Source organism: Spea bombifrons, chromosome 1 (genome assembly GCF_027358695.1).
Source record: "Spea bombifrons isolate aSpeBom1 chromosome 1, aSpeBom1.2.pri, whole genome shotgun sequence".
Classification (NCBI taxonomy): Eukaryota; Metazoa; Chordata; class Amphibia; order Anura; family Pelobatidae; genus Spea; species Spea bombifrons.
This window is the reverse complement of record NC_071087.1, coordinates 113,124,064-113,151,288: the sequence shown is the minus strand read 5'-3', so window position 1 is coordinate 113,151,288 and position 27,225 is coordinate 113,124,064. Positions and strand designations below refer to the sequence as shown.

The 27,225-nt window shown below is 40.3% G+C and overlaps 4 protein-coding genes across 9 annotated transcripts in view; 1 reads left to right on the top strand and 3 right to left on the bottom strand.

Moving 5' to 3' along the window:
• The window catches only part of ACACB (acetyl-CoA carboxylase beta), a 50,823-nt gene extending 47,242 nt beyond the window's left edge, over positions 1 to 3,581 (bottom strand). For both annotated transcript variants that reach the window (XM_053469113.1, XM_053469118.1), the window contains exon 1: positions 3,524 to 3,581. The gene's annotated coding sequence lies outside the window, so the exon portion shown is untranslated. The remainder of the gene's footprint in view (positions 1 to 3,523) is intronic.
• Positions 3,582 to 6,361: 2,780 nt separating this feature from the next.
• On the bottom strand, positions 6,362 to 10,659 carry UNG (uracil DNA glycosylase). Of its 3 annotated transcripts, none has more exons than XM_053469063.1 (7): positions 10,483 to 10,659; positions 9,493 to 9,723; positions 8,790 to 8,885; positions 8,173 to 8,270; positions 7,186 to 7,274; positions 6,771 to 6,949; positions 6,362 to 6,635 (listed from the first exon to the last, which is right to left on the bottom strand). In XM_053469063.1, the coding sequence occupies exons 1-7, from the start codon at positions 10,582 to 10,584 to the stop codon at positions 6,495 to 6,497; spliced, it is 936 nt and encodes a 311-aa protein (XP_053325038.1). In that variant the 5' UTR covers positions 10,585 to 10,659; the 3' UTR covers positions 6,362 to 6,494. The 3 variants fall into 3 exon arrangements, with proteins under 3 accessions (XP_053325038.1, XP_053325046.1, XP_053325056.1); XM_053469081.1 differs by having other exon boundaries at positions 6,363 to 6,635; positions 9,493 to 9,702; XM_053469071.1 differs by lacking the exon at positions 10,483 to 10,659 and having other exon boundaries at positions 9,493 to 9,957.
• On the top strand, positions 9,976 to 14,323 carry ALKBH2 (alkB homolog 2, alpha-ketoglutarate dependent dioxygenase). Its single transcript, XM_053469105.1, has 4 exons — positions 9,976 to 10,091; positions 12,519 to 12,747; positions 12,891 to 13,089; positions 13,997 to 14,323. The coding sequence occupies exons 2-4, from the start codon at positions 12,525 to 12,527 to the stop codon at positions 14,304 to 14,306; spliced, it is 732 nt and encodes a 243-aa protein (XP_053325080.1). The 5' UTR covers positions 9,976 to 10,091; positions 12,519 to 12,524; the 3' UTR covers positions 14,307 to 14,323.
• Positions 14,324 to 14,895: 572 nt separating this feature from the next.
• On the bottom strand, positions 14,896 to 25,594 carry USP30 (ubiquitin specific peptidase 30). 3 transcript variants are annotated; one of them, XM_053469002.1, is made up of 13 exons: positions 25,488 to 25,594; positions 24,816 to 24,925; positions 23,829 to 24,008; positions 21,390 to 21,493; positions 20,558 to 20,656; positions 20,225 to 20,267; positions 20,029 to 20,123; positions 19,662 to 19,721; positions 18,837 to 18,923; positions 17,880 to 17,960; positions 17,513 to 17,711; positions 16,788 to 16,899; positions 14,896 to 16,243 (listed from the first exon to the last, which is right to left on the bottom strand). In XM_053469002.1, the coding sequence occupies exons 1-13, from the start codon at positions 25,556 to 25,558 to the stop codon at positions 15,988 to 15,990; spliced, it is 1,497 nt and encodes a 498-aa protein (XP_053324977.1). In that variant the 5' UTR covers positions 25,559 to 25,594; the 3' UTR covers positions 14,896 to 15,987. The 3 variants fall into 3 exon arrangements, with proteins under 3 accessions (XP_053324977.1, XP_053324982.1, XP_053324991.1); XM_053469007.1 differs by having other exon boundaries at positions 25,465 to 25,569; XM_053469016.1 differs by lacking the exon at positions 25,488 to 25,594 and adding an exon at positions 25,042 to 25,169.
• Between the last annotated feature and the right edge of the window lie 1,631 nt (positions 25,595 to 27,225).

Sequence of the window (27,225 nt, the reverse complement as noted above, 5' to 3'; positions counted from 1 at the left end):
TATGATCATATTTTATAGAAACAGTAATTGGCAGGGCGCTTAAGGAGTTAAATATATGTGAACCTTGTTTGGAAATAGTTCTTTATAGTGTATGTTTATTTTTAGATACATTGTTTAATGACAGAAGATGTCTTAATTATTAAATTGTTTTACTTTTCTAGATCCTGCCTTGTACTTTTTACATTTTTATATGTACGATTGCTACTGTCTGGGTTTACATATTTAACTCCTTAAGCACTCCCACAAATTACTTTTTCTATCTTTGTTTTATTGTGTGCATAGAGAAGCCACATCTTTGGTGTTTTAAGGCAGTGGCTACGTAACCCTACCCGAGAAAAGATCCCCTCTCTCCCTTCACTTACTATACATTATGTGGTTATGTATTTCTATAATTTTAACAGAAGGTCCTACTTCTTCTGAACAAAATGATGTATCATTTTGTGCGGGTTCATCAAATATGGAAAAGGGGAATTATGGTTTCACAAATAATATGGTAAAAATGACAAATGTTGGTCCTTAGGTTATGAAAACCCCTGGGGAGTGAAGGGGTTAATAACAAGTATATTACACTCTCTTCACTCTTTAGTGAGCAAGTATACTCCTTACTGAGGATGCTGAAGTAAACGGGGTTTATTACATAAAAGAAGTACATAAAATACCTTACAATTTAAAACAACGGGACAACTCGGATCCCTACTCCCAAGTCCTTGAAGCCGTCTAGGTATAAAGCAGTAGGTTTAGGATTGGATGCCCTTGATGCTCTCCGGCGACGCGTTTCACCTCTTGCAGGTTTCTAATATGCTCTATTCTTGTTCTTCCCTGGCTCCAATAACGGGGATTTCACCATTCACATCCTAGTTCCAATCTCGTTGGTGTCATAGTCTCGCAAGATCATCCTCCTGCAGTTCTCTGTGTAACAGGATCCTTGTCAGTGTGTTCCAGCTTGAAAATTAACTCTTTGTTCTCTCGATTGTGTTAGCCTCCTATCATAGCGTTTGTGTATCGTTAAGTCCATAAAAGAATCTCCAAAAGATAATATAGCTCATAAAAACAATAAATAAAAAGTGACAAAAGGAGAACGGAAAAAATGCATATTTATCACAATACAAACAAAACAGTGCAAATTAAAATGCACCATTTTCGTCATTAAGGTAGCAATCACAGGATTTAAAAAAAAAAAAAAACTGGTGCTAAAAATCAGCATTGAGTCCATGTGGGGATAGTGTTTAACTTTTATCGATCCATTCCTTCTCTAATTTGCCCAATTCTTTGATTGCGTCTCCCCGGCTCTCCAGTGTTTTCTACCCTTTGCTATGGCAATAAAAGCCGTTTCTTTGGGGTTGCTAGAACATGTTAAAAAGTGTTTTGGAGCTCTATGATTCTCTAGTTTGCGTTTAACATTATTGCTGTGTTCATTAACCCTCTTCTTCATATAGTATATTACGCCAGTAGTTTCACAGGTCCCAAAATCCTTTAACTTATATTCAGCACCTGTGATTTTAAAAGTAAAAGTGGTTATTTTTCTTGTGGTTTACTTGGTTCTTTTACACGCCCTAAACCTATAACATTTATAGAACTCTGGCCCCTGTATAAGGAACTTTTAAAATCCTTAAATGATGTGCCCCTCTAAACACAATCTTTGGTTTATCAGGTAAACTATCGTCCAAAACTTCATCTTGTTTTAAAATGTGCTAATTATTTAGGATTTTTTTTTGTGAGGATTTTTTTTTGTTCACAAGCTCTGGCAGAAGAACCTACAGTCTATGGAAGGAAAAGTACTAAAGGCTCCGTGCCAATAAGAAAGCGACGTCCGCCAGTGTATGAAAGAAAAGCAACTTACGATATGAATCCTGAATAAAACCATAGTTAATAATATTAATATAATAGGAGCTTACGCTGCGGCAAATTGCTCAACTACGTGTATAGTTTACAAGTGATCTCCTGGAAGCCGTGTCTAGAAATAGGAATGGAATGCCGTGTATTTTTCGTGTCGGACTCTTTCGTTGCCTGTAAAGCAAGCAGTAACCTGCAACGCGATAGATTCCAGATCATGCGTTTTTACAAAAGACCTGTTTGCTGGAAGACTTCAGCTTCCATGAAAATAAGACTCGGGAACAGAACGCAAAGGACAGGGAGGTTCGAGATACACATGCCAGAAACTGTTTACGCTCCAGGCTCTGCACCGAGTGCCAGCGTGTTTCCAAAGTATTCCCAAAGCGAAGAACCCAATCAATGTATGGCAAAGGTCGTCTGCCTCGTGTCTCCTTATCTAGGTGACCATAGCTATGTCCTACAACGTAACTATTTCAGGTCTATGACAACACGTAATGAAAGAGCAAAGTTAAAGCGGACGTGACCTTAACCGTTAGGACACAACGATGGTTGTGAAAACCACCAAGAGCACGTTATTTCCTGATTACTTTTGCTTCAACATTTAGCGTGGAAATGAAAATAAGTATCCCAGGCAACTTGTAAAATCTAAAAATGACGGTAGTATTAAAAGACAACATAGTGTTACCAAGAGAGGACACAAAACCAAAATAAAGGCCGTTAATAAAAGGGTAGGGCTTTTACGCTGTCCTGTTTATATATTAACAATCTCGCCAAGTACGGCAGTCATTCTTTAGCAGAGACGTATCATCAGGGATGTCAACTGGTATCGCTAAAAGGTTCAGCAAGGATATCCAGTTTATTTATTTTCATATTTCCAAGACACCTTGGCATAGGTGTGCATTCATTTCCTAACTTTATACATCAGAAGATGGCAAATACCTATATGACTTTCTGAGATATACAGTAAATACAAAACGTTGATTCTGATACAAAGTTTGGAAAGTGGTCGCCAAAGCAACCAATGAAATGATCAAGCTGTCTGGACCATACCATCGGTTGTTGTAGTGATAAAACCACTTTCAAGCTTTCTACCAGCGTCACTTTTTTATCACACATCCTGCATATTTCACGCCTGTCATCACTCCGCTGTGGAAATTTAAACCGACTTTAGGTACCGCCAATTTAAATTTCAGAGTTAAGTTCCTGCTGGAATGACAAATTCACCAGTGACTCCACCAAGTTACCCAGAGAACCAAAAGAAAAAGTGCCTAGAGAAAAAAGTTCCCTGCGGAATGTAACGGGATACACGGCCAAGATGCTTCCCGCACAACTTGAGAGTGTCATGGAATATATTCATCCGACATACATGACACTCACACAACACAATAAAGTGCTGTCTAATGAACACACACATTGCAAACACTTTTATGTGGAAAGGTTCAGGACTTTGGATAGAATTACTGTTCAGGTAACCATCTCGTTACTATAGCAATAATATGAAGATAGTTATGGAGCTTGGAGTCCCTCTGGACCCCAATACTACCCCCATATATTTAGATATAATTAAAATAATATAACAGGAGAAGTTGTTCCCACATATGAACCCATCACACAGTTCGCTCTCCTAGAACAAGAAGATTTCCATATTCTACAAAATTCGTCCTGCTCGTTATCAGTGATGGTCTCTTACCGATCCATCCCAGGGCGCCCGAGGCCGTCCGTCCCGATTAGATTGAGGCAGCTGTTTGTGCTGCTCAGGCATGGCTGAGACTGACAGCACCAGTCCCCGCCCTCACCCCGCGGAAGCACCAATCACAGGAAGCAGCAGCTTTGGAAAACCAGCCCACGTTATTATGACAATAAGGGAAGAAATCCGCGACAGGCGTAAAGCAAACTAGCCGAAAGCGGCCGTTCTAAAAAGGGTTACCAGAACGGAAAAGGAACAGAAAGTTATCGGCGGGGAACACGGAACTAAACGCGAGGAGGAAGCGGTAGCCGTAGAGTGAAGCTGCCGTGACACTGGAAGTTGAATGGCTACATGCTGCTTCTCCTGCATGGGGGGGGGGATGGGGGGGTGACGTCTGTATTGCTTCTTTAGTATTGCTTCTTTAGTATTGCTGGGGTCTGCTGTTTTTCCATGAATGCCGTTCCAGGTCTAGACCGGGAATGGCCAAACTTGCTTACCGTCACCCAGCACCTGTCTCACAGTCAAACAGTCTGCCACCTAGTCTCAGAGTCATACGGTCTGTCACCCAGCCACATAGTCTCACAGTTATGTCTGTCACCCTACCCCTGTCACACAGTCATACAATCTGTCACCCAGTCTCATAGTCATACGCTCTGTCACCCAGCCATATAGTCTCACAATCATACAGTCTGTCACCCAGCCACATAGTCCCACAGTTATGTCTGTCACCCTGCCCCTGTCACACAGTCATACAGTCTGTCACCTAGCCACATAGTCTCACAGTCATACGGCCTGTCACTCAGCCCCTGTAACCCAGCCACAGTCTCAGTCATACAGTCTGTCACCCAGCCCCTGTCATACAGTGATACAGTCTGTCACCCAGCCTCACAGTCTGTCACCCAGCCCATATCACAGTCATATAGTCTATCTTTTAAAGTCACAGTATGTCTCTGCAGTCTCTCTGTCATGCAGTCTCTCTCAAAGTCCCTGCCCCTGTCTTTGTCATAAAGTCTCTCTTACAGTAAAAATCTTTAATGTTAATGACCATTTTTGTGTAACAGCAGAAAATCATTTTTGTGATGTTAATATGTGGTGGTTTTGCACATGTATGAGATTTTTTGAGTCATGTTATTCCTGCTTCAGTCCTTACTCAGTATTTGGAGTTTAACATGCTCACCGTGTTGTGGCCTCATAGGTGCTTCTGCCTCGATGCTGTCATAATTCTCCCAGTTATATTATTCTGTGCATGCTGTTGTATAGTCGATAGAGATCCGATGTGTAGAAGCAAGATGCAGCTATATGTCTTTATTTTTATTATAGGAGCACTTTTCAGTGTGTCTGAAAGCTCTTACCTTGGAGGTAAGTATGTCTGTTCTTACAGAGAAAAAGTGCATTTTTTTTTTCAATAATTTGGCATCCGTGGCTTATATAGTTACCAGTAACATTACAATGTATGACTTTTATATTTTCACAGCACATTCTATTATAAATAACTCAGCTTCTTTTGTACTCATCTAAAATAGTAGTTTCAAAAATTAGGATAAGATGTGTAATAATATGTACCTTGAATATTTCATGTTCCTTTAATGCTAATAAAATGCAATGTTTATTCTGTGAAAAAATAAGATGTCAGTTTGTTCTCATGTGGAACCTTTATTGGTAAAGTAGGCATGTCTTAATGATAACACATTATCAATTGCTAATTTAGTCCATGACACTTAAATTGGGGTTAGATTTACAGAACAATACTGCTAGAAATAGATGCTGCCCCCATAGTAACAATGTTCCCGCTGATTGTTGCACCACTTAACACTTTACACAAACCCCTCTTTTGTCTGATGTAGGTTTCTTGCTTGATTTTCCTACAGATTGTAGCAATCGCAGCTGTCAAAACATACAGTTCTACAAATACTGTAATATTTATGAAACGATTACTAGAACTACAACTTTTCTACAAAAACACATTTTGTGAAGATTGTTTAGATGTTTATTTTATTACAGAAATAGAAACACATGGCTCATTGAAGCTTTCATCCAAACTATCATCCATCACACAATAAAACATTTTCTAACTTTACAAACTATGTACAATTTGTTATTTACGTGTAATCGTAATGTACAACCACTTCTCAATGCAGAAACATTCTTTGTAAAAAAGAAGTTACAACAATAAGAGAGTATTGCAATCCCAGTGAATTCAGGGGTATAAACCAAACCAACAACCCCTCTATCTTGTCAGTATATTTTTACTTTTAGTACAAGAGGGAATCCTGAACATTACATATTTTCTGTTATATTGCATACTATGCACGATTTCAGGCAATATTAAACCATAAAAATGCAAGGATTTAATATTTGAATCTCTAGCATATTTAGTGCCCCCCTCCATTTTTAAAGCTTTCTATGAAAGCTATTGTGCCCAAATTACTTTAGTGATAAATATATAGCTGTATCAGCCTCATTTTACTTTTCAGGGCATACTTTAACTCATTCAGAATGTATATGGAAGGATATAAGCGCTTAAAGTTGTAAACGGTGTGGAACTATGAACATTATTGGGATGCTGACACACTTAACAGTTAACAGGAGCGTTATACACATGCCTCGCTAAGCAGGCGTTCAGACAGTCTGCAGCAAGAAGAAACTGGAACATTAAAATGTATTGGCCGTGCCATGATGTGGGAGACGAGTAAAAATAAAATTGCATCTCTAACATTCCCGAACAAAAATAACAAAAAACAAGAACATTTCCCTAACATGAGACAATTGTGTCACATTACACAGGAAATGCGCCAAAGGCAGGCTCCAGGAATGGGCTTTGATTTGACAAATATACCTCATTGACGTTGCCCTGGAACACGAACACTTCTCCATATCGTGAACTCTTTTGCCAGTAGTCCCAGTAATGCAGTCTTGAATGATTCTGGCAGATATCACCCCAGTCCCGTTAAAACTTTATGAGACTTCATGGTTTTCACAGAGCTTTCCAGTCAATAGGTTCTTTCCCCAAGTCTTTCAGAAATGCATTTGTTTTAGAGAAATGATGACAGCCAAAAAACCCTCTGTGTGCCGATAGAGGGGAAGGGTGAACAGTCTGAAGAACGTGGTGTCGTTTCTGCAAAAATGAAAAGATGGAAAGCCAACATTCACTTACTGTATACCGAAAGACAACATCTCATAAGAAAAGAAGAGGAGAAAAGGGCACGTTCAAGGCACAATACAATATACTTGGCAGTCGGGCCAGGCTTACTCTGTCTATATTGCAGCCTTTCTTCTGTGCATAAGCTCCCCAAAGCATGAAGACCAATCCATCCAGGTTCTTGTTCAGCCATGACACCACAGAGTCAGTGAACTGCTCCCAGCCACGGTCCTTGTGGGAATTTGCATTATGAGCCCGGACTGTCAGAACCGCATTCAGAAGCAAGACCCCTGACAAAGGAGTTAGCAGATATTTACACTAGAGAAAAGGCCTTCTCTACTTATGTATAGTTACATCGTTATTTTCAATATAACAAATTATTCGATATCTCAAATCACATTTCCTGTCCGATATACAATGTCAAGAAACACTAACATTTACTTTTACTTATGCACAGAAGGCGGTGTACATTACATGATTTAGTAAAGTGACAGTCTAATAGAGTTCATACTGGTAAATTTCTCACCTTGCTTGGCCCAGCCTGTTAGGTCACCATGCCCTGGGTGTACAAAGCCCACAATATCAGTTGTCAACTCCTTATACATATTCTCCAAGCTATAAAAGGAAAAAAACACTGTATTCGTGGATACATTTAATCAAAAGAAAAAGAAAAGCTTTAATCGGTTCCGGACAAGAGCAATTGTGTTTCGTGTTTCATGTCTGTTAATAAATTTACGGACACACTCCACAACATATTATAAAAGTTGTAGCTCAGACCTGAAGCTATTAATTAGCATATACAAAACATGCCTTTCCATGGAACAGCAATTATAAAGCACTGCTGCACTCCCAGCTGGTTTTGATGACTACTTGCAATTTGGCCCACCTTGAAAATGGTGTAGTTGCCGAAACTGGTCTGGAGTGCAGCAGTCCTTTGTAAATTACTGTTCAACGATAGATAAATCACACACCGTTTCATTTTTTTAAGAAAGAGAGACTGTTATGGATCGGGACAACTTTGCTTTGTAAACACTAAGCAAAGATAATAAATTACAGATTTGTTCTTCAAGAACCATGGGCTATTATTGCTCTTGGACACCAACAGCATCGGCTTGTATGGTGCGTATTTTAATGTTTACTGTGTCTCTGTTCAACTGCAATTTCCTTTTTCCTCCAGTTATGTACAAACACAAATTATATTTTTATCAACATTTTTATTCTAATAAAGTAGTCAAACCATCGTAACAGTATTATTACACTTTTTTTTTAATTCCAACAATTCCCTACAATGTATAGATTTCCATTTGGGGGTCTCTATTAGCACAGTAGAACCCATACGTAACACACCAAATTGCATCTTTGGTTGTAAGGTTGGGATAACTAACAAAATTATAATTAGAATAACAAGTGCAACATGAGCTATTCTAGCAACGACTTTCTGCTTTAAATCAGCACTTATATAGGTGTCCTAAACAAGATCAGTTCTCTGAAGCATCTGAGAAGGTGGCTGTACCTGGGTGGAGGTGGGACAGGTTTCTGAACACTGAAGCACAGTCCATGAGCCTGGTTGGGTCCATGATATGGATCCTGACCCAAAATAACCACCTTCACCTAAATATCAAAATGATCATTTAGCATATCCCATTGTGATTTCAGACAATGCATACAATACTGGAGGCTTTTTACACTAAAAAAACACATCAGTATTCACATATAGCATATTATATATATATATATATTATATACACACACTACAGAAGCTAAGATACCCAACAGTTGGGTGATCACTGTGCCATCTTAAAAGCTGCAATATCTAAGGGAATACATTCAAGCATTAAAAGGTCTAATGTTTTTTCCAGACATGTGTGATAATTACAAACTATACTCTTTATACAGCTTCCTACGTGAAATTCTAACATGATTTCCTTCACATTTCTAAACCATAGAGACATAACTTACATAATATATAAACATATATGTATGTGCCCTCATCTTCCTTTTATAGCAAAAGAATAGCAACAGTTTACATAAACAAACCTGAAAGCATCAATACATCCCATAATAAATGTTTGTGTTGTATCCATTATATACAATCAAAAACAGGTTCTAGTAATCAACGTCTGCACTCACATCTCTGATATCACACATCTGCGTCCAGGTAAACACCTGATGTGGTGGAGGATATACAGTGTACCGCTTTCTCTCTTCTGTAACAAATGCATTCAGCTAGGAGTAAGAGAAAACAAGATGTTAGACGGCTGGAAGGGAACGAGCAAGAAACCGATCCTTGTCTAGTATTACATGATGTTGCATTCATGTATACATATATAACAATAAGATATAAAGAGGGACATCCCTAACAGGCAGTAGGGCCTCTGCATCAAACTCCATGGGAAACAGTGGAATTTAAACTTTGCAGCTGATTGTTCAGGTGCTGGGAAGAATATCCCATTGTTGGTACAGGCTTTTAGAGGCGATATATTATATGCTTTAGACTTGAGAAAGGGAGAAAAGCTCCCGAAAGCTTGCCATTCCAAAATTCTGTTAGTCCAATAAAAAAGGTATTATCACAAGATACTTATTCCATCTGTTATTTAATATTGACACCACTGGACTAATACAGCTATATATCAGTAGAAAAAGAGCTTATTTGGTAAAAGATGATTATCTTTATTGGCCAAGTTTCACTGGTTGCAACCTCTCTCATTGCTTAGGATTATTATTATTATTATTTTTTTTTTAACTCCCATGCCACATGCACTTCAGATTAAAACAGTATCTCGAGGTGGAATGAGGTACTGTTTCTTGCTACAAAGCCAGTGCTCGTCATTACCTTTACAAAGTAAGGTTTTGTAAACTCGGCAAGCAGTTCCTGCTTCCAGCTCTCTCCCACTCCCTCCGGCACAAGGCGGGCTGCAAGTTTCTGCAGCGCAGCTTCCTTATTCTTCTTAATACGGTCCAACTGTTCGGGGCTGAGAGGAGGGGACACAATCTTCGGGCCGTCTTCATCCTCGCTAGGTTTCGGCTTTTTCACTGGTGTTGTCTGAGGACCAGAAACAGAAGACTTCCGGGAATGGTAAACTTTGCACATATTTTTAACAATAAGGAAAACACTAGGCTGGCCATTCTTTATCCTACATAAAAACAGCATGTTCCTGTATAAGGTGAATTTACTACTTTCCTTAATACACCCTTTCTACTTCCGGGTATCCTAACAGCTCCACGCTTCTTTTCCGCGCCAAAACAAAGTGACGCGTCTTACTGTTCGCCCGCCTATTGGCTTCAACTCCCTAGGTCATGTGACAACCACGATAGAATTATGGCTGTGCTCTGTTTGATTCACGTGGCGAATGTGTATTTTTTCGCCATATGTCGGAGCCGCAAGCGACCTGAACGATCCAGCTGACTCGCTGCGAGGAAACGGGTCGCCAGGTAATCCGTGTGGTTATTTCAAACTGCTAGCGCTCGGGCCCCGATCTCATTCATCGGACACATCGTACTCGAGTTATTCATGCAGTTTATACGCTTAACTGTTTCATTGCCATCGGGTGTACAACATCCCACTATCGAGAAAAAATATGTATTGTGCTGGCTCTGCGTGTTTTATTTCATTTCACACGCCCCCTTGGAGTCATCCGGCTACCGAGGGCTACTAACGGTATCAGCCTTTGTGCATAATAGAACTAACGTATGAGAGGAACTGGCCGTAATATGATTATATATACTGCCTGGGCACGCTTGTCCAGCTTCGTCTCTCGCTGTGCACGTTCGACATAGGAGAAAATAATTAAACCGTCTTCCAAAACCGTGTGCAAAGTCTTACCTCTTGTGGACACACGGTTTTATCATCGCGATCCTCGGACGCGAGCTTTCTCTTTTTCGTTGCTGGACCGAAAAACGAACTGATGGTTCTCTGGCCGATCATCCCTCCTTTGTTTCTGTGAATCTTGCCGAGAACTGAATGTGTCTGTCAGGATCCTCGAGTTGTTAAATATTTGGCGCCAAATATTGTAAAGAGCGCGTTCACGCGAAGGGTAGAGGAAGCGGTACCGGGTTGTCATGGTTACTGTGGAATCGCGCATAGAAATGCTTACCAAGTCAGATGTTCAGCTTTATTCTTTTGCTGACAATTGAAATAAGGAAAAAATGATGCAAATATTATTTCTCTTTCATTTTAACTTCATTGTATACACTCAGGATTGTTGTGTAGTAGTATTTTAACCCTCCTGTATTGTTGAAATAAAAATCACCCAAATTAGGCTGCAGTGTTGCATCTTAACACTCACCTTTACACAGAAACTGCCATCTTTTGTTTAAAGTTATGCGCAGGACTGGTGAAACCATATTTGCCGGCACATTTTCAGTATTTACCCAATCACTGGCAAAAACAGTGCCATCTCGATCCTCAAACAAGAGCAAAACAGCAAAATGCTGTCATGTTTATATCCAAACAGCTAATCAGTGCCAACCTAATCCCAAAATAGCTAAACAGTGTCATGTTTGTCAACAGTTTAACAGTGCAATGTTTGTCCCAAGATTCCCAGTGCCACATAGAGGACTATGGGAAGCTATTTAGTGACAAATATGCTTATGGGAAACTGGGGACCAACTCCCATAGTGCCCATATTTACTAACTAAACAGTTTCCCATAGTCATCTTTGTCACTAAAAAGCTTCCCATAACTATCTTTGTCCCCAGCCTCCCATTGCCAACCCTGTCCCCAAATTGCCAACTTACCTGACTGTAGACTTCGCTTGATCCCTCCAGTCCTTCACACACCTTGCCATCTTGCTGGGTCCCCACTGCCAAACCACGCACCAACCACGAAAATGATTGAGCCGCGCTGGCTGGCTCAATTCTCTTTCAGATAGACGGGGCGGCTTCTTAAAATGCCACCCCAAAATCCACGTCTACGGAGAGCTGCCTGGGACGCAAGACTGTCCTGGGCAATCTGGGACGTGTGGTCACCCTACTTTATAGACCCAAATCCCTCTGCCACACTTCCTCTCCCTTGTTGCCCCCCTTCAAGGTGCATATGACCCACACCCTCCTCAACACAGGGCTGATGAAATTAAGACGTAAAATCCCCTTGGCGTGATAAAACAGCGTATAATGAAATACAGGTCTTCCAAAGACCAAGTACACTATATGGACAAAAGTATTGGGACACTAAATACATAGACGGTAATATCTAGTTGCTCCCCCTTTGCACTCTTCTGGGAAGGCTTTCCACAAGATTTCGGGGTGTTTCTGTGGGAATATTTTGCGGATGTATCCAGTAGTTGCCAAACTGCAGATGCCAAAAAAAACCTGGACTGTAATAGAGATGCATTCTCTATTCTGTGCACAAATTCTTGGGAGAGGGCATGTGAGGGTTCTGCATAATGCAAAGTGTGAGCAGATTTTATGATCTCTCCAATGCAACTATGAATGGCCAAGTCAGCCTTTGTTGCAGCAGGAGCTCACTGAGGTTGGTGCTTCATAGAGCACAATAAAGCAGGTGAATTGAAATGTTCCATTTTAAGTGTACACTTAAGAAAAAAAACTAATGTCCAAATAACCTAAAGGTAATGGAAACCTACGCCTATAGTCTTCTGTCAGGAGTCAACGTTACCATCGATATTACCTTGCGGGAAATCGTTCCTCCTTGTACAACTAGGTAGGCCTCAGCTGCTAGCAAATTACACTTCTTCAAACCATTCAAGAGCTTTGGCTCACCTCTACAACTAATTATTACCTCAGGTTAGTATATATCTGTTGATTCTGGCTCCTTCTACTAGCTGTAGAACTTTTAAAGATACTAACCGCTATAATTAGTGCACCAAGATTTGTCAATGTTTTTTAAATTTATTTTTACAGAAAATAATGGATGCATTTGTAACTAAGATCTCCCGTAAAAGAAAAAAGTTGTGCGATGCAGAAGAAGCCATACCGAGCAAAAATGAAGATGGTGGAATACTGGCAGAAGGTTTCACATGGAAAAAGATCAGAGCAGAGAGTCTGAACTGTGATTATACGCTCCTGTTCAGAAAGGTCGAAGCTGATGGGCTATTTCAACAACTAGAAAAGGAAATTGTATATTTTTCAGGTATTGTTTTGCATACACCTATTACCCCCTTAATGACAAAGCCCGTACATGTACGGGCTCAAAATGCATTGTTTTCAATGGGTTTAGGGACCGCCCATGTTATATATAGAGTATTACAAACATATTGTTTTATTCAATCTTAGGGGATCTGAGTAGAGTCCAGGTGTATGGAAAATGGCACAGCGTTCCCAGGAAGCAGGTTACTTATGGAGACGATGGGTTGACCTACACATTTTCCGGACTCTCCTTGTCCCCCAAACCATGGATTCCGGTGCTGAACTGTATCAGAGACAGGGTGAAGCTAGCCACAGGGCACACCTTTAACTTCGTTCTCATTAATCGGTAATTGTATCTGATGTTTGGAAAATCTAAAAGAAAGTTGCGCTTTCCGATAGAGCACTGAAACAGAGTTCTGTAGGAAAAGCCCTTGCGCTCCCACCAGAAGAATTAAGAGATGGGAGAGAGTAAGAAAATGGGCAGATAATGAGAAATGTAGAGAAGAGCTAGAGAAACAGGAATATATTATGAGAAGGAACAGAGATGGGAATAATGGGGAGAGATAGAGCAAACTAAGAGAGTTTATCTACATTTCACACAGCATGTTTGATTCACATTTTCAATTTTTATTAACCATACCTATAATAACCTAATTATAGAAGGGTTGCTAGTATCGAAACTGAATGTGTACTATATATATATATATTATAGGCAAGTCAATCTGGAGTTTTTTGTTGCTGATTGTAGTGGTCACGTAGTTGGTATTAGTGCATTGATACCTAAGCGATATAAGATGTATTTTAATGCAATTGGAATGTTAGAAATTGATCTTCACTTGCGGCCTGATAATTAAAATATTACATTACATGCAGTGAAGCTAAATCAATGGTTTACTTTCACTGGTTGATATTTATTCCTCTGCCAATGTCAAAAGGTTGGCATACTATGGTGCCATTCATGTACCAGTTAGCCAATAAAGGTATCGGCATGACTACTTGTTTCCTGTATTTGCATGGCTAACGCGGTATAACTCTCCTCTTGTATTATGACCTAAATCTCCCTCTTATGTAACATGACTCACTAACAATAAGACTGGTGTCTATGAACTGGATTAGACTGTTAAAAATGTAGAATTATGTTGCATTGTAAAACCTTATTTTATTCTACTGATATGATTATCCTCTGATTAAGCTCTTGATGTACTTTTTATATTTAAATCTGTAGCTATTTTTTTTCTGCCTCCTCTTGAAAGGTACAAAGATGGGAGTGATCACATAGGTGAACACAGAGACGATGAAAAAGAATTGGTACCCCAAAGTCCTATCGCTTCAGTCTCTTTCGGGGCATGCAGAGATTTCCTTTTCCGTCACAGGGATGCTCGCTGCAAGAACGCTGTACGTCAGATTGAACCGGTAAAGGTGGAACTTTCACACGGCAGCTTGCTGATGATGAACTTCCCCACCAATGTCTACTGGTATCACAGCCTTCCAGTGCGAAAGAAAGTACTAGCTCCCCGGATAAACCTAACCTTTAGAAATATTGTTCCACGTGTCAAGAGATAAAACAGCTTGAAAACTCATCTGGAGTTTTGTAAAATGGTTTTGTGTCGGTATTACCCCAAACTTAAACACTAGGCACTTCCTTGTGTAAACCTGGCATGTTAATGAAAGGCTAAACTGCATACAGTCATATTATTTAATGCTAGTGTCTTGCCCTGCAAATCATAGGGGAAAAAATGCATATGTGTATAACACACACCGATCCTCATGCTGACACAGGACTGTTATTCAGAATGTTACTGTGAATACAGGTGATTGGGCTTGTAGAAGGGCCAATACCCAGGTAGCCATAGTTCCCAGATTTCTACCATTTCTGTGCCATTTATACCCTCTGTGAACATATTTCTGGGCCCTGACTTAACTTGTGGATATCCCTGTTCCAGAAGATGGTAGATCCACATCTCTTCTAGTTGATATTGGTCTGAACTGTTAGCAAAACGAGACCGTAAACTCCAACAGAAGCTAATTTCACGTTAGAAAGACACCACAAAAAGCATCGCAGGGCTTACCACATCCCTCTACCATTTGCTTTGGTTTTTACCCTTAATGTGGCTAGACATTTCATCAATACCCCCTTCGCTCTTTACAAGGCTTTTCAACAAAACATCTTTATTACCATTGGTGTACATCATATTAAAACAAATTACATATAATTTAGTACATTTTTTCCAGATAAGAATAAATATCTCTTATGTACATTTATTTACACAAAAATCCTTCCAAAAACAGCTCCATGGCACATTACATCTGAGGTTCTAAATTGAGAACGAAAATACTGGGTTCTATTCACTAAAGCTGGCATTGGGGAGAGTTGCAGTCTCTGCTGAAGGAGGGACCGACCTAAGATTCTACTGTGAAAAGCAACTGGTCAGCCCTGTATCAGGCATAATTATCAGCAACATTTCTTTAGTCGCCTCACAAATTAAACTATGCATTATGCAGTGAAAGATCAACTTATATTGCAGGAGAAACACACCTTTTATATTGCAGTGAGAAATAAGTGGTTGACTGCAACCCTCAGACAAGCTCATTTTTAGTGAATAAACCACACTTTGTAACTAATGCAAAGGGACATCCTGTAATCACTTGAGTTAGCTAACTTGGCAGTGCTCAGCAAATGTGGGTGATCTTAAAGAGTAATGATCATTATATGAATCACATTGGTGCTTTATCCTCACAGTCCTTAAATTATTTGTCATTCATTTTTATTTTCAGATCAATCATTTTATTTTCATTTTGCTTAGATTTTAAAATCATTGAATGTGATAATAGGTCTCTCATGCCCACTGCCCTCAGCTTTAAAATAGGTAATCTCTGGCAGGATACATAGAAAGAGAAGCAGCGGCACAATCAACATCTTTGGTACGTTCTTTTACACATGCACACAAAAACAAAATGAATGAGCGTAACCTTACATTATTATTCCTGATTTAAATCACTGTTAAAACATGTACGAGATCTCTGGTGGATATAATAAAGTTGATTAGCATGTGCAATATTCCGATAACATAGAAAGTAGACAAAACAACTGAATTAGCGCAGTTTTTAAACAAGCCCTTAGACTGCTAAAAGAATTTCAAGATAATCTTGTCCTTTTTAGATAGACACTGATCAAATGCGTGTGAATGTTTCCTGCTTTAAAGTTTTTTTTTTTTTAATGGCCCCACTTACTCTCTCGGTGGCTTTACTCTTCTGAGCGGAGTACTTGATCTGGACTGTGGGGCTTTGATTGGACACGCTCATAAAAGAGTAGGTAAGCACTTGAAGAAAGGACCTCCTGTAGACTGGCCCTGCGCACAATGTCATCTGAAACCCACAGCCACTGCTGGCTAGAAGTTTTCACAGGAGAAGGGGAGCGTCGGTAGGTCACAAAATGTCCAGAGTGCATGTCGCCATGATGAACTATGACCGCTGTAAGACGGAAAAGGTATGTAGGGCGCCTGGAGAAGGGAGAGGTATTACAAATTCATTCAAAATAAATTTAGATGAGGTTAGTGCTAGTAATCTAGCTTTTTTTTTTTTTTTACAATTATAGCACAGATGACTAGTTAAATTTGGGGGTATATTCACTGCACTTTCAACTCTCCAAGGTCACTATTCATCATGAATTTTTAACCCACTGGCTTTTTGTTGAGACTGATGTATAGCTAAATCAGAGGGATTTTTTGAAGGTCACTCCCCTGATGGAACTATGCAGTATGGAGGGGAAAATTACCTGGGGAGCGGTGGTCATCATGCATACTGATGTCAGGGAGTTGGCTAATAAGTGGCAAGTGAGTTGACATAAATTAAAGCCAGGTCAAAATCTAGCCAAGGCACCATCTTGACTTTTAGGATGCAATAATTAAAAAATAATTTCAATGATTAATGAACTGTTGCATCTGACATAACGGTATAAATGAATCCAGCACTGAGGTTAACTAAAATGTTTTGCGATCACAGCCACATTTAAATTTTGTTAGGCACTAAACAAAAAATACTTACGAGCATTCAGAGTATGAGGTCAGTTGATTTGTGAACGGATGTGAGAATGATGATGTCGAGGAGCAGGTTCCATTCTGGAATTGTGCCTTGGGATTATGAAAGTCAACAGGAGCTGCGGAAAGTGGAGTCAGTGAAAATGGATGGCGCCAATCAAGTTTATATTCAACATCCATGTAAAGGGACACTCCAGCCATCACATGCACTTAGATGCATATACTTATCTGAGCTCCCTTTAAATTTATGTGGTGTGAAGAATGCAAAAGTACTTGCTTAATATGCATTCTTTCTTAGTGGAGCTGTCAAAGACTTAGACTGTCCCTTTAAGGATAAGACAATATTTTCTAGGTGTATGCACCAGTCTGTGAAGGTCAAAATGAAAACACATATACATTTAATTTGGATTTCATTGTTGTTTAAAGATGGACAAAGGGAGACATAGTTAGAAAACAAATCCACTTTCCAAATACCTAGTGTTAAGCTAGTAATGGTACATGGTCTTCAGTACAAGGTAACAGAATTTACAAGGTCACGCTAGAGGTCTACCACAGACATCTGCTTTATCATTATAGCTGAGTGAACCTTGAAACAAGTTCAACACCTGGCTCAGCTTGTCAATGTCCTGTGATTTGGTCCTCAACAATGGAAGAATTCACATTGGGTTCTTCCCTGCAAGAAACGGAGTCTGTGGTCTGGCCATTTTTCTACATTCATTTGTGTGAACTTACCTGCTTGCACGTCTGCTGTTCCATGTGCCACGTTATCTTGGTGACTAGGTAAATGCCGCTGGGCATTTTTGTTAAGCCGGTACTTGTATTTGTCTAAGGCCAGGAACTCTCCAAACTGGACATGCTCGTTGCGTTTCAAGGGGCTACCCTGATTAGACCAGCTAAGACGCTGCAAGTGGATGCACAAGCACTGAGGGAGCTGCGGGAAACAAACACCACAATTACCTCAGATCACCCACCTACTAGCCCATACCGTACATACCTCTCTGACTCATAACAGATTTAAACACACACTCAAAGCAAATAATTAGATTTTCATAAAGTCTAAAATCTACTGCCCAAGGTTCGCCGGTAAATAATATCCCACCTTCCCCAGCTGAAGCTGCTTGACAAACGTTGTTTTCCGGTTTTCTGTTACTTGCCCGTTCTGCCTCTCCCCAGCTTGAATCTAGAAACAATCAGAAGAAGGTATTGTAGCGTCTGAATCGGTAGCTTCTCAACGTTGTGTACACTCGGACTGGCTTGTGACATTTAGTTGCAATATTGTACAACAGTTTGGTCAGCAGTGAACGGTTTCAAAACACGCCACGAGGTGATTATGAAACGATTATGCAATCTCTGCCTTTGGTCGCTGGAACTATAAGTGGGGAAAGGGGCAATTTTGTAGGGGCCCCTGAAGGCTATTGGACCCTGGACAAGCTGCCCCTTTTGCACTGTGGTAAACACAGCCGGCTCATTTTGCTTGTAACATCAATATGAACCTTAATCTATAACCCCTAAACACATTTGCCTCAACATCCCAAAACAAAAGAAAAAAGCAATTGAAACTATTCCGAAAATAATAAATTTCCTGCTAGCTACAGATATCTGTTCACATTGCCTGACAAATTGAACCTTATTTGAGCGTTACAGTTCACACGGCACAATGACCCAAAATTGCGGAGCTTATAAGATATTACAGTTTAAAAAATAAACCTTCCAACGCCTCTTAATCATCTTTCTGCTCCAAGCTCCATGAGGTCAGCATAGAAGCTTCTCCTAGGGGTTCATTTCCCTCCCTCCTCTCCGTGACATTAAGCAACGCTGATTGATTGTGTTACGTTACGAATGTATGTGGCCAGTGTTTTATTTCGCTTTGTGTAGTATCGGTATTTTTTCAATGAAATTGAGTTTCTTAGACTTATTATGCAGAATCGGGACTTTAAAAAGAATATTTGACACAGTTGCTTTAAGTGTAACCTTTGTGTCTATGCTTCTTCATAAGATAGGAACACTAACACATGCATTGCAAAACTGCTATGATGAAAAGATGTCTGCAACTTACTTTGGTGCAATTTTCACAGACAACATCCTTCACCGATTCAGTGGAAATGAAATGCTGCAAGCAGCGATCCAGCGTCACAGCGCGACCCTAGAAATAAGAGAGAAATTTTTACTGGAAAGCATTAGACACAACGGGGAAACTAGAACGGTCTACCTGACAAACGCTGGATACACTGAAATAAAAAAAAATAATTAAAAAATCCGAGCGCTGGCACCACATCTGCCTCCTCCAAAACAAAGCCTTACGTATGATACATACATGCTAGATTCTAGTGAACGGCAGTGTATTAACCCTTCTGCTCCATGGTAATTCCAGGCTTAGATGTTAGGTTGGGAACAATACTTAAAGCTGGAATTTCCATTGCCGTCACTTTTTTTTTTTTTTTTAAAGGATAAGAGCCACAAACATTACAAACGTTTTCAGAAATTATGTTGTAGATTTAAGAATTAGGTGTGAGAGTAATTTGATTAAAACATTAAATAAATGACAACATATGACTTGAAAGGAAAATAATACGGTTGAAGATGATTAAGTAACGCAGCATAGAACTACGAAGATGAAAATAACCTAGTTCCAACGCCAGGTTGACAGGGCAAGTGTCCACACATTGGAGAAGTCAGAAAGGTTACAGTGAGTCAACTCGGGTGATTTCGTAAAGCTGCTAAGCGCCTGTACAGCGAAGCAAAATGAGCATTTCATTTAATGTTCCTGAATACCACCTAGTTTTAATGTGCTTCTACATAAATATTCCATCTAACCAATGGGTTCACATTGATGAACAATGTCATAAAGAGGTGCGATCGGTATCATGATGGTAAAACTTACCCAGGTAGCAGCAGGAATGCTTAATGAAAGGCTGTCAAAAGTGTCATATCTCATAGGACTCTGGAAGAAATAAATGTGTCAATTATATTATTACTAGTATATCACTTCCCCATCTATCCTGCACCTAGAATGTGTACAACACAAATGGCTTTCCCCTTATTGTTAAACTCAACATAATCCAATAAATACTCAATTTTCTATCATTTTTGCCAGCTTCATCAACTTGTCATTCAACTGCTTAACTGAAGTGACAATACAGGTTCAAGAGAGTAAAGATAGATTGTGCGTATCACTGACCACAAAAAAAGTAATGAGTCCGGTCCCCCTGATCTTAATGACCCCCAACACAGTGACAGCCTAATCTTACCTGGTGCTGGCAGTGCTTGCAAACCATGTTACTGGTAAGTCTCCCGTGGAAAGGGTGTTGAGTTTTCCAATGATTTGGAATGGGGTGAATTACTCCTAAGCAGGAAAGACCAACACATATTTTTTAATGGTGATAATTTGGCCTTTGCAAAATTCTACTTATTACATTGGAATTGTCACCAATAATAAATGCCTACCTCTTGTTCTGCAATGGATCTGGCTTTCAGGATTCTGTGGGAGCTGCTTGGAAGAATAAACACAGATAGGTGTAATTGTACATACAGGCTCTTGAGTTAGAAGGTAAAGTGGTAACCAATAACATCTCCTTGAAGATATGGTAACACAAAAGGCAGTATTTATGTATATATGAAGCAGCAGTATGTAAATGCCAGTGTAATCCATTGCATCACGCATCTCGGTGCTATATAATAAAATGCTGGTAATATTAACAATTACATCATATACACACTGCACAAGCACTGCTCATAACAAAGATATATTAATTCACATATAACACATAATACACTAACCTCTAAAGACTGCACATCAAAGAGGTGCGTCACATGAGACTGACGATCTTTCTCATCTTCCAGTGATGATGTCAACACATGGAAGAGTTCATGGGCATCCTGTTGGTATTCATAAAAAACGTTCAGTATGTTTTCAAAATAAAATTTAACTAAAAAAAACTACTTCCTGCACACACACATACATGTTAGTAGCCCAAATGTTTAAGGTAATTGGGATCTATACTAAAACAAACTAAAAGAAACAGCAACTCTGCTTCAAATGCATTACATATTATAGAAGTGAAGAAGTTTAGTGCAGATTAGCATTATTCTATACAAAAAGAATTATGTAGGTAGGAGTCCAAAGTGATGGTAAATATTTTATGCTAAAGTTGCTATAGACAAAGTCCACCGGTGCCCCCTTTTGGTGGAAAATTATATAGGCAATCCAAAAGAAAAAAGTCAGGCGCACTTAGCTTTTGGTGTAAATGCAAAAAGCACTACATTTATTAAAAATATAGAGCAGAGGCACACATGACCCCTTTGTCAATGTGCAAAGCCAACTAAGTGCGCCTTATTTATTTGGATTGCCTATAATTAATCTATATAAGACACACAGTTGTTTTACTGTAATCCAGTAAAGACAAGCCAATTTATTTACCTACACAAACAGAATAAAATGGGAAACAATGAACGCATATGTGGGAATAAAACAAATGAAACTGACCAGGCTGACAGGTCTGATGTATATATTTTTAGGATCAAGGAGGTGGTAGAGATCAGACAAATGACTCTGTACCTTATTTTAACACTCGCAGCACAAAATGGGATCGCAGCACAAATATTCACTAACCTGTTCTTCAAAAGAGGAAATCTGCCACCGGTACATGCGTAGCACCTCCAGAAGGGGGCTGGCATCTAACACCTCATCCTCTGTGGTCTCCTGGTTGGATAACGCTAAAGGAACAAACATAATATTGTACACAGACTATGCCGAGGCAATAATCCTATAAAATAATTGTACTTTACAAGAAACAGAAAGGCACATGCTGTTTGTTCAAAGATATTAATTGCTGCATTGGTACCATTCTGTGCTCTAGAGGCTGTTTAGATAAATGATTGCTGTACAGGAATCATTCTGTCTAGGGCTGCAACTAACGATTATTTTAATAATCGATTAGTTGGCCGATTATTTTGTCGATTAATCGATTAATCGGATAAAAAAATACATTATTTTAAATTGAAGAAAAATTGCAATAAAAAAACGTACAATTTACACTCTTTTCATCTCTTTATTGCAATGGCCTCTCTCTATTCACCTTCTTATTTTACTGACATAATAATAAAAGCTACAAGAACCCAAACACAGTGCTTCTCAAACTAGGTTTTAATACAAAGTTATTAGTAAATATTAATTCATGTTAACTATTTTTCATATTTAATAAAAACTGAGAAAAAAGCCTTAAGTTTTTTTATTTACCAAACTGCCCCCAGTTATGCACATCTGACCCCCAGCTTGCCACTCTGCCCCCATATATGCCTTATACCTCTTATATGCCAGATTCCACTGTGCCCCCTGATATGCCACTGTGCCCCCTGATATGCCTTATACTCCTTATATGCCAGTGATATGCAACTGAGCCCCCTGATATACCTTTTACCCCCAGATTTGTTTTATGCCCCCCTGATATGCCTAATATCGATGTCTTATACCCCCTATATGCCCCTGAGCCCCCTGATATACCTTTTACCCCCAGATATGTTTATGCCCCCCCTGATACGCCTAATATCCATATGCCTTATACCCCCTATATGCCCTAAAAATTCATAATACCCCCCATACAACACTATAACTCACCCATACACCACTCTGGCTCCTCCCCTCCCATACACCACTCTGGCTCCTCCCAAACACCACTCTGGCTCCTCCCCCTCCCAAACACCACTCTGGCTCCTCCCCCACCCATACATCACTTTGGCTCCTCCCCTCCCATACATCACTTTGCCTCCCCCCCTCCCATATACCACTCTGCCTCCTCCCCTCCCATACACCACTCTGGCTCCTCCCCCTCCCATACTCCACTCTGGCTCCTCCCATACTCCACTCTGCCTCCCCCCATACATCACGTTGGCTCCTCCCCCTCCCATACATCACTTTGCCTCCTCCCCCCTCCCATACTCCACTCTGCCTCCTGTGAACCTCCGTTTCTGACAAGACACCAGGGATCCGGGTAGAGAGGCAGAGTGGCGTATGAGAGGGGGAGGAGCCAGAGTGGTGTATTGGAGGGTGGCTCCCATACACCCCTCTGACTCCTCCCCCCTCCCATACACCGCTCTGCCTCTCTACCCGGCTCTGTTACTGAAGGCACTTTCATTGCAGCTTCATAGAAGCCACAGTGTAAGTGAAGGGCAGTAACGGAGTCTGTCTGTGCGATGCAGACCCTCACTGGCTATCAGAGAGGATGATTCTCTGTCAGCCGGTCTGCATCGCACAGACAGACTCCGTTACTCACCTTCACTTACACTGAGGCTTCTATGAAGCTGCAGGGAAAGTGCCTGTCAGTAACGGTGCCGGGTAGAGAGGCAGAGTGATGTATGGGAGGGGGGAGGAGGCAGGAGGCAGATGGGAGGGGGAGAGAGACGGAAGTGAGAGACCGGCCGACAGTGAGGGGAATCCAGGTCCCCTGCAGCGTTGCGGGGGATCTGGATTCCGGTGTTATAATCCGATCTCTGTTTGAGGTCGGATTATATAAAGAGAGGAGTTTTTCAGAGCATTTGCTCTGAAAAAAACCTCTTTTTATAATCGATAAAAATCGATCCGATTAATCGATGATGAAATTCGTTGACAACGATTTTCATAATCGATTATTATCGATTTTATCGATTAGTTGTTTCAGCCCTAATTCTGTCTACACCCAGTAACTGCATCCATATATCAATCCACCACCTTTTGCACCGAACATACTGTAGGTGCTCAGGCAACCCTAATATAATACATAAGTGGTAGCACGTAAGAAGGTGGCAGATAAAAAATTTTTTTTTAGTGAATTACTTTAATAAGGAACATATAATTCATCAGTTTTTGTTTTTCAAATGAGAAGTTTATTTTCTTACATCACACAGGATAGTTGTTCAACTACAATTACCATGATCCTTAACCAGCCTGTTCCCAATCAACTGGGAGCTGAAGTTCAGCAACATGGTCAGTTACATTACTGATTTTATATAGATCGAAGGAAGCCAACAGCATACCTCCGCTGCAGATAGTCTTTGTAATATATCTGTACCATACCTTTTAAGAGCTTCAGCAGCGTAACAGAAAGATACTGATTTTCTGTTGAGTTCTGTTCTGTCGTATATTGTGATATGAATTCCTCCAACCACTTAATGAATGACGGACAAGCAGACAAGCCTTGGAGCAGAGAATTCATAAAGCATGTGTTTCCCAAATTTAGAAGGCCTGGTACAAGCCCTAATAAACACAATAGAGAAAACGTAGAAATGTTTAAGATTGCTTTAATAGTTACACAAGGGAAATACAAAGTTGATCCCAGTGTTGGTGTTTGATGTCATTAGGAACCATTTGACCCAACTAGTCTTCCCATCGTTTCTATAATAATATTCATCTATAATGAATAATGCAAAAAAACCCTACCAGATTAGTGTTGGGAGTTTGGGCACAGTTTGCAAACCATATACAGCACTTTGTGCAGCTCTACGTTGTGTAGCCATTTGGACTGATGTATGTTACAGAAGATTTTTTTAAATTTAGGATGCCAAAAAAAAATAAGGCTATAGAGGGGGGACACGTTATCTGAAACCTTGAGCACATATACATAAGTATTAATGTACATTTACATATGTACAATGGTAAACTGGCATTCTAAACCCTCGTATGTAAACGTATAAGGACAAACCCTGGGATTGTTTAAGTAACAACCTACAATAGTTGTGACCAAACAGATCCCATACACATCTGCTGGCAGAAATGCCATGTCTACAATATTTTGTTGGCACGTCATTTGCCTCAGTACTTACTGTTTGATGAATGATGTTTAACATCTGATAAACATGACAAGTGCCATTTTATATTGACTACTAATTTATATAGAGTGGCCACAACTTACTCTTTCTACTTACAGGTTGTGGGTTAGAGCAGTCAAAAAAATCTTTATGAATTTAGTAAATAGGTAAGTGTTTGCTTACTGCATTTAATATTGGACTTATAAAACATATTATATATTGATCCTGCAATAACAGTGACATCTCCTTTTCCTACCTTTTTTTCTTTGCTTTCTGTCAATTATAGGACCCCATAAGACATATATTCCAGCTGCCAAAGCTGCAGCAAAGCCGCCAATCACACCCCAGTTCTTCATCACTTTATACCTAAACATTATTGAAAACACAAATAATTAAGAAATGGTTTTTGTGCTGGTTTCGCTTGCAGACAAAACATCTAAATGAGTTGGATGCTGCTCTTTCAATTCACCCAGTTCCAGTACCTTCAGCTGTAAAGTATTTTAACCCGTCTCTCTCAATAACTTTGTCAGCAGGAAAGGCTCATGTAAATGACAAAGTGTTACACTCTTATTGTGTTATAAAGTGTAACATAAATGACAACTGCAACTGATTGCATGCATTTAGAATACATGGAAATGCACTAAATGAGTGAGGTTAGGACTCAGCTGGCAGTAAAGCTGGGTTCATAGATGTCTTATATTATATGCTATGACACCGACTGCTGATCTGAGCATCACAATCAACCTTTGGTTCGATCTGCCTTAAATCCACGTCTTAGATTTGGATTAAATATCTTGAGCAGCCGCCTCGACAGACTCCAGGTGAGGCCTGCATAACCTTCCTGCTGCCAACAAAGCTGAGCCTTTCAGAGACTATCCCCCCCTTCAACTCCTACATATAGTTACTATTGCCTGGGCCCACTCTTGACCTGACACCGGGACCTCTCCTCAAGAAAACTCCCACGCTCCTGTCTCCGGCCCGGGTTGCGCCGCTAAGCATTACGCTCGGAATGATCACCAACAAACGGAACCAAGTTACTGCACCTAGCGGTGGCCAACTGAGACAGCGCGCCGGAAACTAAAAACCGGAACGCAAGCGGAAGGAATTCAGAGCGCACTAACGCTAGCGTTTGCGTTATTGAAGTCATATACGTTTATGTGTAGCAAAGGCATGAGAATGCATTGTGAATTGATGGTAGTTATACTGGAGAAGGGAAATAATATATTTTATATTTCCCATATAAGGTTTCTTTTAACAAAGGCGATTAAATGTTTTTTTCCTCACAAAGGTAAAATGAGCATGTTTTAAAAATGAAGTTGGGGACATTTTTAATGCTTAATTGATCTGGTTTCACCAAATTATAAGCAAAGTATCAGTCTAGTAGCAAAGTATGCATTGTATACATACCTCCCAACATTTCAAAATGTGAAAGAGGAACTCACCGATACAAGCAATTGCACTTTACAATGCTGCACTCGCATTGCCACTTAACCCCTTAATGACAAAGCCCGTACATGTACGGGCTCAAAATGCATTGTTTTCAATAGGGTTAGGGACCGCCCATTGTCTAAAACATGCTTTGTTTTTGTCAGCACAGTCATGCATATTAAAAATAACCAACACATTGAATTGAATTCCCATGAGGCTCAGCCAGACATACTACTTCCATGATGCTGGCTGAGCGTCATGGGAAGTGCAGCAACAGTAAAGCTGCAATGTTAGCCTCCCTCCCAGGACCCTTTCACACTGCCTTTAAACACACCTGCCCATAAACACACACATATATACACATACACTGCCCTTACACACACACATGTACACATACATTGCCCTTACACACACACATACACGTACACTGCCCTTACACACACACATATCCACATACATTGCCCTTACACACACATATACATACATGTACATTGCCCTTACACACACATATACATGTACACTGCCCTTACACACACACATATACATGTACACTGCCCTTACACACACACATATACAAGTACACTGCCCTTACATATACACGTACACTGCCCTTACACACACATATACATGTACACTGCCCTTACACACACATATATACACATACACTGCCCTTACACACCAGCTAACAAATACCTATACTGCTCTTACACACACCAGCCCATACACAAACTTACATACACATACACTCCCCTTACATCCCTTTCTCTCCATCTCTTACCTCTTCCGCCATCCTTCTTCCTTCAGCCTCTATCCTGTATCCTGCATCCTGCATCCTGCGGTGGGAGCTTTACTGCTCCCTCTTCACTACGCCCGGGCTATTCCTGTGCTCATTATTATATTCCGGCGCGTAGTGATTAGGGAGCAGTAAAGTGTAGTCTGAAGTGATAGACCTTGCGCTCCCTAATGTTGAGCCGACTAGAGGGAGATCGTGATCTCCCAACTAGTCCTGCAGGCTGCAGCTGCTGATCGGGCGTCTGTGCCCCCCCCCCCGCAGCTGCACCTGAGGTGAGTATCACTCTCGCCTCCCCCTTCCTCTGCCCTGCAAAGCGGGACAGAGACCGAAAATCGGGACTGTCCTGCCTAAATCGGGACAGTTGGGGGGCATGTTGTATATGAAAGAGGAAGTGGAATCAATAATAGCCTTTGCAAATGCACAGATCGGGTCAGCAGAATCCCCT